At 51.4% G+C, this 14,170-nt stretch overlaps 1 protein-coding gene and 1 long non-coding RNA gene across 4 annotated transcripts; one reads left to right on the forward strand and one right to left on the reverse strand.

The window, feature by feature from the left end:
- Positions 1-374: 374 nt before the first annotated feature.
- Gsk3a (glycogen synthase kinase 3 alpha) lies at positions 375-9,968 on the reverse strand. Of its 3 annotated transcripts, none has more exons than XM_006540258.1 (11): positions 9,495-9,963; positions 7,670-7,857; positions 5,945-6,028; positions 5,691-5,801; positions 3,951-4,081; positions 3,752-3,858; positions 2,902-2,999; positions 2,722-2,817; positions 1,968-2,157; positions 1,582-1,637; positions 375-1,047 (listed from the first exon to the last, which is right to left on the reverse strand). In XM_006540258.1, the coding sequence occupies exons 1-11, from the start codon at positions 9,775-9,777 to the stop codon at positions 1,042-1,044; spliced, it is 1,350 nt and encodes a 449-aa protein (XP_006540321.1). In that variant the 5' UTR covers positions 9,778-9,963; the 3' UTR covers positions 375-1,041. The 3 variants fall into 3 exon arrangements, with proteins under 3 accessions (XP_006540321.1, XP_006540322.1, NP_001026837.1); XM_006540259.4 differs by having other exon boundaries at positions 1,582-1,689; positions 9,687-9,924; NM_001031667.1 differs by having other exon boundaries at positions 376-1,047; positions 1,582-1,689; positions 9,495-9,968.
- Positions 840-2,381, forward strand: 9130221H12Rik (RIKEN cDNA 9130221H12 gene). The gene has a single exon (NR_046001.1). It is a non-coding gene; the product is annotated as an RIKEN cDNA 9130221H12 gene (long non-coding RNA).
- Positions 9,969-14,170: the final 4,202 nt, after the last annotated feature.

The following is a 14,170-nucleotide window of genomic DNA, read 5'->3' on the forward strand; positions in this document are numbered from 1 at the left end:
AGAAAAGAGCTAAACCCTGAACCTCCACCTTCCTTCCCACTAAGAAGGTAAGAGAAGTGAAGCAAGTGGGCGCCATGCTTCAGACAGGGCAGCTTACACCTTGGGAGTCTGCCCATCTGCATACATAGCCATCCCACTAAGTCTACAGGCAGTTAGACACTGGACCCAAGAGGCTCATCAGCCAGGCTCACTCACTCAGTACCCAGGATGCTAACACAGAGTTTGTGCCAGGAAGTGGGCAGAGTCCACACCTGTGGTAGTCAAGCATTAAGTGGCACAAGGGTTTCTGGCCTCTCAGTATCCCCCTGCTTCAAGTGGAACTGATTCCAAACCCTGAACCCCTCACTCTGTAGACACAGGCAGCCAGACAGGGAGAAGGGTTTCATGCCAATAATTTATTGAACAGAGGTCTGTACACAGGCAAACCTTACTGTGGAAACTAAGACACCAGGGACTCTCTCTACTCCCCTCCTTCCAGGATGGGGAGAGGGAGGAAGCCTTGGGAGCAGAGGACAAGAAGGGGTACAGCTGGGGGGGGCAAGTTGAATGGTGTGAATTGACGTTTTCTTTAAGAAAAAATTATAACAATCTATTTACACCCAGGGGGCCAGGGAAGGGAAGACGAGAGATGGGCTGGGCTGGTTCTATTTACAAGGGACCTGGGAGAGGGGGGGAGGGAAGGAGTGGTAGCCTGGGGGAGGGGAGGGGACCAAGGGGGTAGAAGGTCCTCACACCCCCAAACCCCGTCCTTCCTTTTCTCCCCTCCCCTACAAACAGTTAAAATCCTCTTTAAAAAGCCCACCACAGAGGTTAGGCTGCTGAGGGAGGCCTAGATGCTGGGGGTAGTTCATTTACCTCTGCCCTCTAGTCTAGGGGCCCAGCCAGGGCAGGAGCTTGATGGGCTGTGGCCCCCTTCCCAGCGCCACTTGGGCCTTCCCAGATGGACGTGGAGGGGTAGTCGGTGGGGCCCTCAGGAAGAGCTAGCGAGGGTAGCAGTTGTGGCATCAGATGGCTGCCAATCTTGGCCAGTCTGAGCTTCAGTTAAAGCTGAAGGAAGGAGAGGAGACAGTTGGCCTTTCCATCACACCCCACACCACAAGAGAATAACTTGCTTCAAAACGCTATGCAAAAAGTTGACAGCTGTCACTCTGGGTTCAGGGTTACAAACTCAGATGCCAAAGGGCCAGCTTGACACCAAAGTGGTTTACACCGAGGAGCCAGGCTCCACGGAAGAGGAGGCAGCTGGACACTGCTCCAGCTGCTATCAGGAGAAAGGCAGACCCATGGCTGCCAAGCCTCATCTTCTTCCCCCTAAGAAACAGGAGATCTGGGGTTTTACCCAGAATGGCCCAATCTTCAAATGTGGGCAACATTTTGTTTATTCAGACCAAAGACATGTTTGGTCTTCAGTTGGCATTTAAGCACAAATGTGGGCAATACCGCCCGGCAAAGCCGGTTGCTGACATACTTTAAAATATGCCCTCTGTGCCATCAGATGTCAACAACTCGAAACCCACAGGAAATATTGGAAGCCAAGGCCAACCCTTCCTTGACCCTCAACACACACATTCCCCAGCTTACCTTGTGAGGATGGGTTGTAGGAAGTGGTGAGGGGAGAAGCAGGGCCTGCTGGGGACCTCAAGTGAGGAGGGATGAGAATGGCATTGAGAGATGGTTGGATGGACAGTTCTAGAGACAGGAATTGACATATTCAGTCAAGAAGAGGCAAAGCTTATGGAAAGCCAGTTAGGGTTAGGATGGGGCACCAAACAAGGACCCAGTTACTGGCAAGGCCAGGTAGAAGAGACTTTAGCCACAGGACTCCTAAGTGTAACAGTGGAAAGGGCACAATGTGGAGACACCTGGCTGAGCCAGGGCCACCTTGTACTCTCTCAGCTCCCCATTCCTGCTCAACACCAAGCCTCTCCACATCCCCCACATCTCCGCTGGCCCCAGGCTATGCTCACCACCAGGACTGAAGTTGAACAGGGGGGGAAGCGGGCGGTCGTTGGGGAGCTGGGCTCCGAGTCTCCGCAGTTCATCGAAGAAGCTGTGGGCACAAGCCTCGAGTGGGGAGAGCCTTGAGGATGGCGTGTACTCCAGTAGGCTAGAGCAGAGTGCAATGGCCTCAGGTGGTGTCTTTGAAGATTTGAACACCTGTGGGTTGATTCAGAGGTGAGAGGCGCAGTGACACTCTGTGGCAGCCTGCTTCCCAAACACCCACCTCCCTGGTAAGGAGACAGACACAGTGAGATGGGCACTGGCTCAGGGTCCATGACTTGTGACTCCTGGTGCATACTTGTCACCATACAAATGGGAATCTTGTATTTACCTATGAGTTCTCAACTTTTAAAATTCTATAAACTTCACAATCACAAAATGTTGACTGCCTCCCTGGATAACTTCAGAGACTACCCCCTTGGTAATTGATTTTCAATCTGTTTACTTGATGTATGTGAATGTTTTGCCTGTGCACATCTGTGTTAACCACATGCATGCCAGTAAGGACCCCCTGGAACTAGGCTTACAGGTGGTTGTGAGCCACCATGTGAGTGCTGGAAATTGAACCCAGATCCTGTGTAAGAGTAACATGTGCTCTTAACCACTGAGCCATCTGTCCACTCTGCAAACCATGATTTTAAGCCAGGTCCCCAGAGTAGTTGGTCTCCAAGGGGACCCACCCTTCAGCCATGCTGTGCAAGTTCACATTTCTGCCCCTACCTTTGTCCAAGGGTGAGCTTTGATCTGGGGGAACTTGAACTCCGTATAGTTAGGGTTCATCTCTCGGATTTGTTCCCTGGTTGGCGTTCCTAGTACCTGTAAAGTGAGGGTTTGAGACAAAGCCCCTTTCCTCGGGCCCACCCCTGCTTTCCCTGGCTCTGGCCCTGCCCTCGAACTCACCTTGATGATCTCCACAAGCTGGTCCACCCCACTGTCCCCAGGGAAGATGGGCTGGCCGAGAAGTAGCTCAGCAAGTACACAGCCAGCCGACCACACATCTGAAGGGGAAGGGTAGAGGTAAGCACACTGCTCCTCATGGTGATCCCCACACACACCGCAGCAGCACTGGCTCAGGCTGTGCTCTTCAGTCTAGGTGTGCTTATGGCCCCCACGCCCTCGGTGACAAGGGATCCCAATGAACCCTTTGACGCCTTCTTTACTTCTCTAGACTAGCACATGGCCTGACCCTGCCCACTGGCACCTGTGTGCTCTGAGCCACAAGAAAGCTTTCTATCCTGAGCTAGCTGCTCACCACCTGGCCTGTGGCCTGCTCAGCCCTCCCTACTGTGTACTGTGACCTGCACTGGTACACGTTCCCATCTGAGGGCCTCACCAGCCCCTCAGGCTGACACACTCCTTCACCCTACTTTCCTGTACATGCTCTCATTTCAGCCTTCCCCTTAAGCCTGGAAGAAGGGAATGCTACGCTCAGAAACAGAACAAGGCAGGCCCTGGGAGCAGGCCATACCCTTATGGGAACAGTTCTGATTACTGTCAGCCCCTTCCCTCCTACTGAGACCGGAGGCTGACTGGGAGTTTCTAAGTGGAGGTGAACTCTGTAGCCAAGTCAGACTTGAAATCCCAGCCCTGCCGTGGCCCCTGTTGAGCCCCTGGGAAGCTGCTAGCAGCTTTCTCTTGGTTAGCGGCTCTAACAAGGTGCAGCAGCTCCAGCCTCCTCAGCCTGGAACACCAGTGAAGGACAACTGGTAGAGCCTAATCACTATGCCCATCACTCCCTCCCCTGACTGACCGATGGACGAGGTGTAATCTGTGGCTCCAAAGATGAGTTCTGGAGCACGGTAGTACCGAGAGCAGATGTAGGACACATTGGGCTCCCCCCGAACCAGCTGCTTTGCACTGTGGGAAGAGCCAGGCAGGGTTAAGCATGGAAGCAAGCTGGAGGTTCTTTCATGCCTTCAGGCACCCCACAGGCTACAGGACAGACCTACCTGCCAAAATCGCAGAGCTTGAGGACAGCAGTGTCAGGGTCCACAAGCAAATTCTGGGGCTTGATGTCACGGTGACACACACCTTGGGAGTGGATGTAGGCCAAGCTCCGGAAGAGCTGGTACATGTACACCTAGGACGGGAAGGCAGGGCAGAGCTCAACTCAAGCCCACTGCTTCCCACTCAACACTGTTGACCCATATTATGCCACTGTCCCTGCTGGCTGCCCCATGGCCTCAGCTCAACTGTTGTAAACCCTTGGTTTCTGAATTTTAATGCCTGCTGCAGTCACATGGAAGACTTAGGAAGCCAGGCCCCAATTTCTGAAGCTTGAGGATGCCTGACACTGGGCCTGGCCCCCACATGAGGAAATGCTGCTGCAGTTACCCCTATGACTGACACCAGAAGGTCTCGCCATAACACAGGCTGTGGACCCTGCACTCTGCTTCCCCTCTCACCAAAACCGCCAGCTCTAGAGGGCCTCAGTCCCCACCCACTCTCGCTGACAGCAGCTCCCATGCACAGGTCTTCTCCAGCTTCATTTGCTGCCTTCCCACTCCCACTGACCAGAACCTAAGTAACGTTTTCAGTTTTGATTTGTTTTTGTTTAACATTTTGGTTGTGTGTACATGACTGCCTCTAGTGGGGAAGGGGTTACACGTGCCATAGACCACAAGTAGCAATCAGGTCTTGTGCAGGCTCATCCTTTGTGTCCCAGAAATTGGTCCTCAAGCTTAGCAGCAAACACCTTTACCCTTGGAACCTTTCTAGGTTTTTTTTTTTTTTTTTCCTTTCAAAAACTGGACAGACTGGATTCCAAGCTGGCCCTGAACTTGAAATCCTCCTGCATTAGCCTCCCCAGTGCTGGGAGTTACAAACATGCACCAGCGCGTGCAGCCAGGACCTTGGCGTTAAGCTCCTGTCTCCTAGACCTAAGGCAGTGCCTGAAGCACAGACTCTAGCTGCTTCCAGACCCCTCCTGTGCCGTCAGGACACTACTCCTCCTCAGCACCCCTTCCTCTTTCTCACCCCCAGGCCAGTCAGGAGGGCTTTCAGTTTCCCGCACTTGCTGGCTCTACACAGCAGCAGCTCCTTGGCTGTGTCATTTTCTTTGATGGTGCCTGTAACCTCACCAAACACCGCGCTTTTGTTTTAAAGACAGGGTCTCTCTATGTAGTTCTGGAGCTTACTATGTAGACCAAGATGTCCTTGAACTCAAGAGATCCTCCTGCCTCTGCATCCTGAGTGTTGGGACAAAAGATGTGCACCACCATGTCCAGCCAAACAGCTCTTCAAAGGCAAGGCCTGGTCTCAGTCTGGAACTGCTCTGCACTTGGCTGAGCAGAGTAACAGCCACAGCATGGCTCTCACGACTGGAGAACTCCCTTCCCAGCATGTAAGCAGCAGCAACCACAAGCACAGCCCACATCAGTGTCAGCTCACCCAGGTGGTGAAGCCACAGAGAGCCAGCCGAGAGGAGATATGGGGTGAGGGGTCTGCTGGCTCTCTGGCACATCTTTACTGCACTCTATGCTTTCCCACCCACCCCAATGACACTGGTCCTACTCCAGTAGGGTGGAGAAGGAGCAGTTCCTTCTCCACCCCCTTGGCCTTGATCCTCCCCTGGGCTTAGCCAAACCCATTGCAAGCTACAGAACTGAGGACAGGGAACATAAGCCCCAAAGACCACCTCGGAAGTGAAGGAACCCAGACAGTTGTGCTCCAGCAGCCTGCCTGCCTACCTTGATGTAGATGATAGGGGTGATCAGCTTGGCCTTGGTGAAGTGGCGGGCCACTCGGTACACCGTCTCGGGCACATACTCCAGCACCAGATTCAAATACAGCTCGTCCTTCTGGAGAGCCAAGGAGAGATGTCAGGCATTTAAGGGGGGAAGGAACAGTAAGGAACACAGAGGACCTTCTGGGAAAGGCAGGCAGGAAAGTGGATAGCATCACAACGTGGAGGGCTACACACCTCAGATTCCCAATGTCTCACCTTCTCCCCACTGGAGTAGAAAAAGTACCGCAGCCTCACAATATTGCAGTGGTCCAGCTTACGCATAATCTGCAGTTCTCGGTTCTTAAGGAAAAAAGGGAGAGTTTCAAGACATCCAATCCCCTGCCTCCGCCTCCCCCCAGGATCCTCACCTCCACCCTACACCTACTTCTGCTAGTAGAGCAGTTTCATGTCCCAAACTCAAGGCTCTAAGGCCTGTGGGAGGCAGAAGATGGGGGATATTTCTCCAGCCCTGCCCCCTACCCCCATATGGAAGCCGCAGGTCTATGGGTTCGGGGCCACCAATGTGTTTACACTTCAACCTGCTTTACTGACTACCGGAGACGTGTAAAGGCCAATGACTTCCTTCATGAAGCCAATCCTCAGCATCTCTGGTAAAATCTGCTGAAGCTAGGCCTGGTGGTGCTGCTCTGTAATCTCAGCCACTCAGAGCGTTAAGGCAGAAGCATTTCGAGTTCAAGGACAGCCTGGGCAACTTAGTACAGCTCTGTCTCAAAAGTAGAGGGTGCTAGGAATCTAGCTAGCCCAGTTGGTATAGCACTCACATAGCAGGGGGAAAGTCTACTTCAATCGCACATACTACCACATACGCATTACCATCCAACACTGGCAAAGGCAGAAGTAGACAGGCAGTGACTGCCTGGTTCACCCTGACCCCTGTCACCTTCCCTGGAAGTACAGGGGACTCACAGCTCTAGCTTAGATCTGAGACTCTAGACTTCCAATCTCATCTTCTACTCCATACCAGAAACTCTCTCCAATGTCAATCCTCTAGGGCCTCAGGACTCTCCCCAGATCCCTCTCAGTTCTGCATCTCAGCTCCACCAAGGATCTGACACCCCAGAATTCTTCCTGTGCAAGAGCACCCACAGCCCAGGTCCTGGCCCAGTTGCTCCATCTGCTCTGGCACAGTTCTCCAATCACCACATATCCCTCCACTTCCCTCTCTTTCTCCTCTTCTCTCTAAGGCTCCCTAGGCCCCAGCTAGCTTACAGCAAGCATGCTTCCCTCCAGAGATATCCCTGCACCAAGACATGTGGCTTAGTGAGCACCTTAAGGGATGGACTCCATTCTGTACCACCTTCAGAGCTGCCAGCATCAACCTTACCAACCTTTTTCTTCTGGAAGAGATGTGACCACAGGGTTGAGGAGGACTTGTGAGTCAAACAGGCCACAGCTTACTCCTAAAGGGGCCTCACTATGCAGCTTCATTTCTGCTGACTTAGAACAGAAATGGCAGCAGTACCTGCCCTCAGAGACTCTCCAGGTAAATTAAATTAGAAACTTGCCTGTCAAGCACTTACACTGAGGAAATGCCCAGTAAACATTAGCTCTCAGCTTTTCTGGAATGTATATTCCCCCCTCCCAATCATTCTCTTCCTCCCCCCTCTCCTTGGGCCCATGCTTAAGTTCCAATGAAATCCCAGGCTCAAGCTGGTGAGCTGCTATGGTATATAAATGTGCTTGCCATGCGAGCTTCAAGTCCTGAGTTCAGTCTCTGAATTCCACAGTGGAAGGTGAACCAACTTCCAACAGCTGCTCCTGACCTCCACAGACAGACCATGGCCACACTTACAGACAGACATAACGTAGGCACACATTAATAAGTAATATTGAGAACATGAAATTCCGGGCTCCAACTCTATTGCTAGGTACACTCAGCAGTCACTCCCAGCGCCCAAACCTCCAGTCTACCCAAGCTACCTTGAACCTTTTGTCCTGAAGAACCTTCTTGATGGCCACCAGTTCCCTCGTCTCTGCCAGCCGTGCCTGGTATACTACTCCGAATGAGCCATTACCAATCACTTTGATGTCAGTGTAAGCCACTTCTTGGGAACGCTCTGGGCCTTGGCCTACAGTGGCTACCACTGTGGTCACCTTCCCGCTGTCACCTAAGGAACAAAGGGAATACAATCCACTGATCTTTCCTCTCTAGCCACCACAGCCCAGGGAGGGAAAGCTGCTCAGTTCACTGTAGGGACAGGACAGTGATTATTCTGTGGTAGAATAACTGTCTGGCACACATAAGGCCAATACCTTGGGTTCAATGCCTAAGAATGGGGAGAAGTTATGTCCTAGCGCTTCCTCCAGGAAACCTTGAATTCTGTCTTCCATATAGCAGTACACCAACATTCAAGCTTACTTTCCACTGGTGGATAAAGCACCTACAAATTTCTACTTCTAGCAAGTAGCAGTGAAATCACTTGGTGGGGGCCACCAACACCTCAGGTGTAGAATCCAGCCACACCAGGCTACCCAGCCTTTCTTCCCTTTTGCAGGGCAGGTACAAGGTACCACCTTCCACACAAAGGAGCAGAAACTACGGGGGTGTTCCTTCCTCAAAAAAAAACACTGTCAATCCTCACAGCCAGAGCACTGACTTCTAAATCCTTCCTGGCAGAGGTCCTAAGTAACAGAAACAAGCTGGTCTGAAGAGCCATTGCCCTGGCCCTCACTTGGGGATAAGGACTGGAGGGTTGGGGGTCTGTTACTCTTACCAACTACTCTACATTGTTATGGGCACTGGTCTGGCCTCTGTGTGCTCCAGAGTAGTACCTAGCCTGAGAATGGAGCTGCTCAACTCCACAACTGCTGAAGGCATATCCCAGCCTGATGCCTTTGAAGGAAAGCTTTGGTTTCCAATTCCCTGTCTCTGAGTAGCAGCAAGCCTAGTTGCCACTCTTAGGGACCCACTCCCTTTAGGAAACTTACCAACAAAGGCAATTTGCAAGGGGGACAGTGAGGGATATTTTGAAAAATACTACCACATGGCTATTTATTTTTTCAGAGCCAGTACCAGCCACTTCAAAACCATATTTTATAAGAGGTGTGACCTGTGCCCCCCCACTCCATTTTTGCTAAAGAACCCTGCTCCCTCACCTTGTTTTAAAAGAAAACTGACAATGAGCTTTCTTAGAAGCCTGTGTTTATTCCCAAGCTATTCTTATCTATAAACAATAGTGATTATTTACTGCCATCATCGAGGACTGACTACAAGTCTAAACGTTTTCAGTGGGTTAGGTGATAATGTCAGGCCGTATGGTTTAAACCTGGCCCTTTTCTGTGGAAACATTAATAATTCTGAATCGGTGTTTCTAAAGGATATCCTATCCAAATCACCAATTTTGATGGGAAGGAAACGAATAGCCCCCTTTTCATACAGGATAGTGACAGAAATCATATTCTTGTCTCTTAGGGGACAACAATCCTAGATCAAATTGGCAAGTAACTATGACCTCTGATCCTAGTCTCCTGTGGATGGCAACGTCGTCAAGTACTCGAGACCTTGATAACTGGAAGAATAGGACCTGTGACCTCTGTTTCTTGGGTGTTGGTAATTCTGAATCTAAACTCCAAGTGATGGTAAACCCTCAAACTCCTTTATCTCGGAGACAGAAAGCTCCGATCCTGGCTTAAAGCAGCACGGTGACCTCGAGCTTCTCTCTGGGTACATGAAAGAATCTGGTTGCCGTTTGATGCGCTTGGGAAACCCAGATCACCACCCCACAGGGCGCCCCTAAGTACTCACGGCCCAGCTTCACTCCCGGCGGCGGGAAGCTAGTGCCCGCGCCGGGGCCACCGCTGCCTCCTCCGCCGCTGCCGCTGGGGCCACCCCCGGAGCTCGAGGCTCCCACGCCCCCACCCATAGCCCCGACTGACGCTTTCCCGCCGCCAGTGCCTCCTGGGCCAGAGGCCGAGCCCCCGGGGCCGCCGCCACCACCTCCGCCTCCGCCTCCTGGCTCCGCGAACGAGCTGGTCCGCGCCCGGCCCGAGCCCCCAGGGCCGCCTCCCGAAGGCCCGCCGCCGCTCATGGCGCCGAGCGCAGGCCCAGGCCGCGGGGCTCGGGCTGCCTGGGCTGCCCCCGCCGCTGCCTCTGCCGCCGCCTCCCCTGGGCTCCGGCCTCTTCCAGGCCGCGCCGTTCGGGCTCCGGCTCCGGCCCAGCGCCCGCCGCGGGGCACGCCGGGAGATGAAGTCCCTCTGCCGTCGGCTTCGTTGTCACCACCCTCGACCCGCACAGCACTCTGGGAAATGGAGTTCTCAAACCCTCAGAGTAGCTGACTGCTGGGGGCGGGGTGTGACGGCTCGCGCTGCACACCGGGAAATAGAGTCCTGGCTAATGTCACCCGACTCTGCCAAAAGCTAACTTGGAAGCACTTTGAAAAACACAGTCAGAGCCACACACTCACTACACAGAGGAAAAAGCAAGTCCCTTAGAGTATCTCAGAAACGAAATCTTAGCCACTCCAATACTGAGCAGCATCCAAGAATGATGCACGCCGGGAAATGGAGTCCAGCCACCCACCCAATCTGTGGGCCATCGGTGACTTCCTGCACCGCGTGCATTCTGGGAAATCGAGTCCGCACCCGTGAATACTTAGTACTCTGGCTGTGAAGCACACTGGGAAATGGAGTCATCACCACGCCCTCACCGCATTGCAGGTGTAGAATGGTTGATAAAGCACTATAGGAAATGAAGTCTCAGATGCTCCTCAAACCTTAAGTAGATACTGTAACTGGAAGGAACTGATAGGAAGTAGAATAGGCATCGCGCTCTCTCAGGCCAGCTAGCAGCGTCGCAGTTCCTTCCGGGAAATGTAGTCGACACCAAGAGTTATGCGCGTCGCTTCAATGAGCCTGGTGTCTTCTGGGAAATGAAGTTCAATATTGCCTCACCATTGACGAGGCTGATGAGAGCTACCAGCAACCAGAAGCATGCTGGGAATAATCCACAGTAGACTCTGACTCTTCGTGAAGCTAGGCTCTGGGGCTTCGTGGGAGCTGTAGTCCAAAGGGAGTACTGTGGCTGAGAGTGTAGGTGAAAGGTTAAGGACAATTGTTCCCAAGGGAGACTATAATGTGTTACAATGTCTTCTCTGATCCCTAGGTCTAAGACCTAAACCGATAAGTGAGTGCTAGAAAAAGTAGTCCCAAGCAACCACATATAGAGAAGAGAATAACGTCTCCTTACATTCTCAACGGATTTAGTACAGTAAACAGTCCCGACTATGCCTCAGAACATTTGTTTTCCGATAGTCTACCTTTTTCCCTAGCAATATGGTTAGGACCAAGAAGATGAGCTGCAGGATTTAAAAAAAGAGAGAATTTCTGTCCTGAACCCCCAATTTTTTGCGTCTATCCTCTTCCTAGATTACAGGATTCTAGATAATCTGAATGAAGGGAGCCGACTACACGAAGGAGTTTCAGCTTTCTTGAGTATGTCGAGTCTCCTGTTAATCAATTAATACCCGGGAAAAGTCGCACCAAAGTAGGAAACTGGGGGCTGGGGGGGGGGCGCAGAGACAGAGGTCAAAATGCTGTCAGCTCTCGTGCCTCAGAAACGGAGTCTGTGCTCTACTTTACTCGCAGCCTGTGTTCGTCCTAATTGTTGGGGCTTTTCTGAAGCCTACAGTACTGTCTGCTCAGTCATTTCCCTATTGCAATTCTCAGTGGACACGGAATGGAGACAGAAGGTACTGCTAGCGCTTCTAAAGACTACGTTATCCAGAAGGCAACGCACGGGTACTTCCGCCCTCTTCGCAAAGCCTGCAGACGCTTCACGCTCGACTGTAGAGGGAGTTTCTGGAGTAACACAGTCGCATGGTGGCTGCCGCCCTCTGACGGCTGCTCCCAGTTGAAAAGTGAAGTCAAGCCCCTAGGTATAGGATCAAAGAATCTCACTAGGCTATGTAGCAGGATAGAACACATTATTTAACCGCCAGAACTCGTGGAACCTGCCCAGGGGACCGTTCTTGGCATTGAGATCTGTGCGGCACTGGAGAGCAAATTCAAAGATCTGTAAGATGTTTCCAAGTGTCTAAGCAGGTTCTAAAGATGTTTGGAGGAGTTGATGGGGGTCCATGAAGAGATTAAAGACTTTGATATAAGCAATGTAAAACAATTGTTTGGGGAATTATAGAGAACTCTCAAGGGAAACTTATGAAAGGTGTGAGGGAAAACCTCTGGGCTGCCATGAATGAGGAATGGCTAAGAAACACAAGGAAGAGACGTTGGCCTCGAGAGCCATGGAGATACTTTGGAGGAGGGCTATTACAAATGGGATTTTAATTGGAATGAATTCATTTGTAAAAGTCGTGAAAGGTGTATGGAGGACTTTCTGGTTGGAAGCAAAGATCTCAGGGACAAATGTCTTGTTTTTGTTTCTTTCGAGACAGGGTCGCATGTAGCCCGGGGTGCCCTCAAATTCACTATGAAGCTGAAGACATCTTCCTGCCTGTACTGTGCTTGGGTTACAGACTAGTGTTGCCAAGACAGTTTTCTGGTGATGAGAATTGTGTGTGCTAAGCAAGCACTCTACAAACTGAGCTACATCCCTAGCCCTCTGTTCTCTTTTGAAATAGGGTCTTAGGGGCTAGAGAGATGGCTCAGTGGTTAAGAGCACCTTCTGCTCTTCCAGAGGTCCTGAGTTCAATTCCCAGCATCCACATGGTAGCTCACTACCATCTGTAATGAGATCTTATTTCCTCTTCTGGTGAGTCTGAAGACTGCTATGGTGTACATAAAATAAATATTCTTAAACCACATCAACAATAAAAAAGAAATAAGGTCTTAGTGCACACCTTTAGTTCTAATACTTAGGAGGTAGAGGCAGGCAGATCTCTGAGTTCAAAGCTAGGTTGGTCTATAGAGTCCCAAGGCTACATAGAGAAACCCTGTCCTAAATGACCAAAATGGAAGAGCAGCAGCGAGGAGGAGGAGGGAGAGGAGGAAGAAATGGGGTCTTGTTCCTTGTAACAAGGCTAGACTCAAACTAGCAGCAATCCAACTAAGACTTCCCAGTACTGAGGGCAAAGACACGTGCCACCACACTAAGTTCAGGGCATCTTTTTGCAGGAAATGTTCCAGACCTCTAAATGGATTCCGGTGGGCGATTAGAGACTGGAGGAGCTGCTGTTCTTAAGGCCAAAAATCACCTGTGACGTCCCACACAACCGGAATCTGGGACAACAAGTTTGATTAGATCATGGCCTGTCCTCTGGAGGGGATCTGAAGCTGAACTCTTAGGAGCCATGTGATTAGAAGTGCTTTGAAGGCCCAGCAATGGCTGTGCATGCCTTTGATCCCAGCAGGCAGGGGCAGGCAAATCTCTGTGAGTTGGAGGCCCGCCTGATCTCCTTGTGTGAATTCCATGATGGCCAGGGCTACACGGAGGTACCCTGCCTTAAAAAAAAAAAAAAAGACGATTCTGAGTGTTGCTGCTGAGACCACTAGCCAGTCCTGCTTCTTTCTTGCAATGACAACATCCGCCTTTCTGCATCACCCCACTAGCAACTCAGCTGCATCTATGTTGCCAGGAGATATGTCTCATCCCAACTTCCAGAAATAACCCAGTGGTTCCCACCCCAGGGAATGGCTTACATCACCCAGGAGAGGGAGCAGTTGCCCACAAGCTGCCACAAGAGCCTGTTTCCTGCCAGTCTTCCCGGTCCTGGTCAGCATCAGGCTGGAGAGCCCACTCACTCCAGGGCTGACTGACACATGCTGAAGTAGAAGTGCAGAGATGGGTAGCCAGTTCAAGGTTCCTTCTCCCTCAGGGCTGCACAAGGTGGAGTTTTATAGTGAAGCCAGTCCAACAGGCCCAGAGTTCTCAATTCCCACTCTTATCTCTTAGCAACCTATGGCCTTGAGGGAGCCCCTTTCCCCTTTCAGGGCCTAGGGCATCACACCTGCACTGCCCAGGTGGGGCCGGCATCCTAAAGCACCCAGAGCCCGGCCTCTTCCTGATTGTTTTATCTCCTCAAAGACTCAGCACTGAAAGCTCCTGGTTTCTTAGCTCTATAGGCTCCTCATCAACCAAATTCTAAGACCCCAGATCCCTCGATCTGGACTCCAACTGGCTTTCCACTGGAGAATCCAGCTGTTGTTAAGACATTAGATTAAGCGCTACTTTGTCGAATAGCTCAATTCTAGGTCTACAGGCAAGTTTAATGAAGCCCTTTGTTGCTGAATGCTTAAAGAACTAAAATGTGCTGCGGTGGGGCCTGAGCTGGGATGTGTGTGTGTCTGTGTTCGAGAGTGCACAGGGTTTTTAATCCCAGGAGGCAGAGGCAGGTGGATCTGAGTTGGAGGCCAGCCTGCTCAACAGAAGTTCCAGGACAGCCAGGGCTACACAGAGAAACCATCCCAGAAAAAAAAATATTAAAAAAAAAAAAAAAAAGGAAAGGAGAAACTGAAATGCTTAAACAC

The sequence above is a fragment of the Mus musculus genome, chromosome 7 (assembly GCF_000001635.26).
Source record: "Mus musculus strain C57BL/6J chromosome 7, GRCm38.p6 C57BL/6J".
NCBI classification, from domain to species: Eukaryota; Metazoa; Chordata; class Mammalia; order Rodentia; family Muridae; genus Mus; species Mus musculus.

Excerpts from the sequence above, each read along its gene's own strand:
- Gsk3a (NM_001031667.1), bottom strand. The coding sequence starts at position 9,777 with ATGAGCGGCGGCGGGCCTTCGGGAGGCGGCCCTGGGGGCTCGGGCCGG. Across the intron at positions 6,029-7,669 it reads TTCAGGACAAAAGGTTCAAG|AACCGAGAACTGCAGATTAT; the intron begins GTAGCTTGGGTA and ends TTTTTCCTTAAG. Across the intron at positions 2,158-2,721 it reads AAGCTCACCCTTGGACAAAG|GTGTTCAAATCTTCAAAGAC; the intron begins GTAGGGGCAGAA and ends ATCAACCCACAG.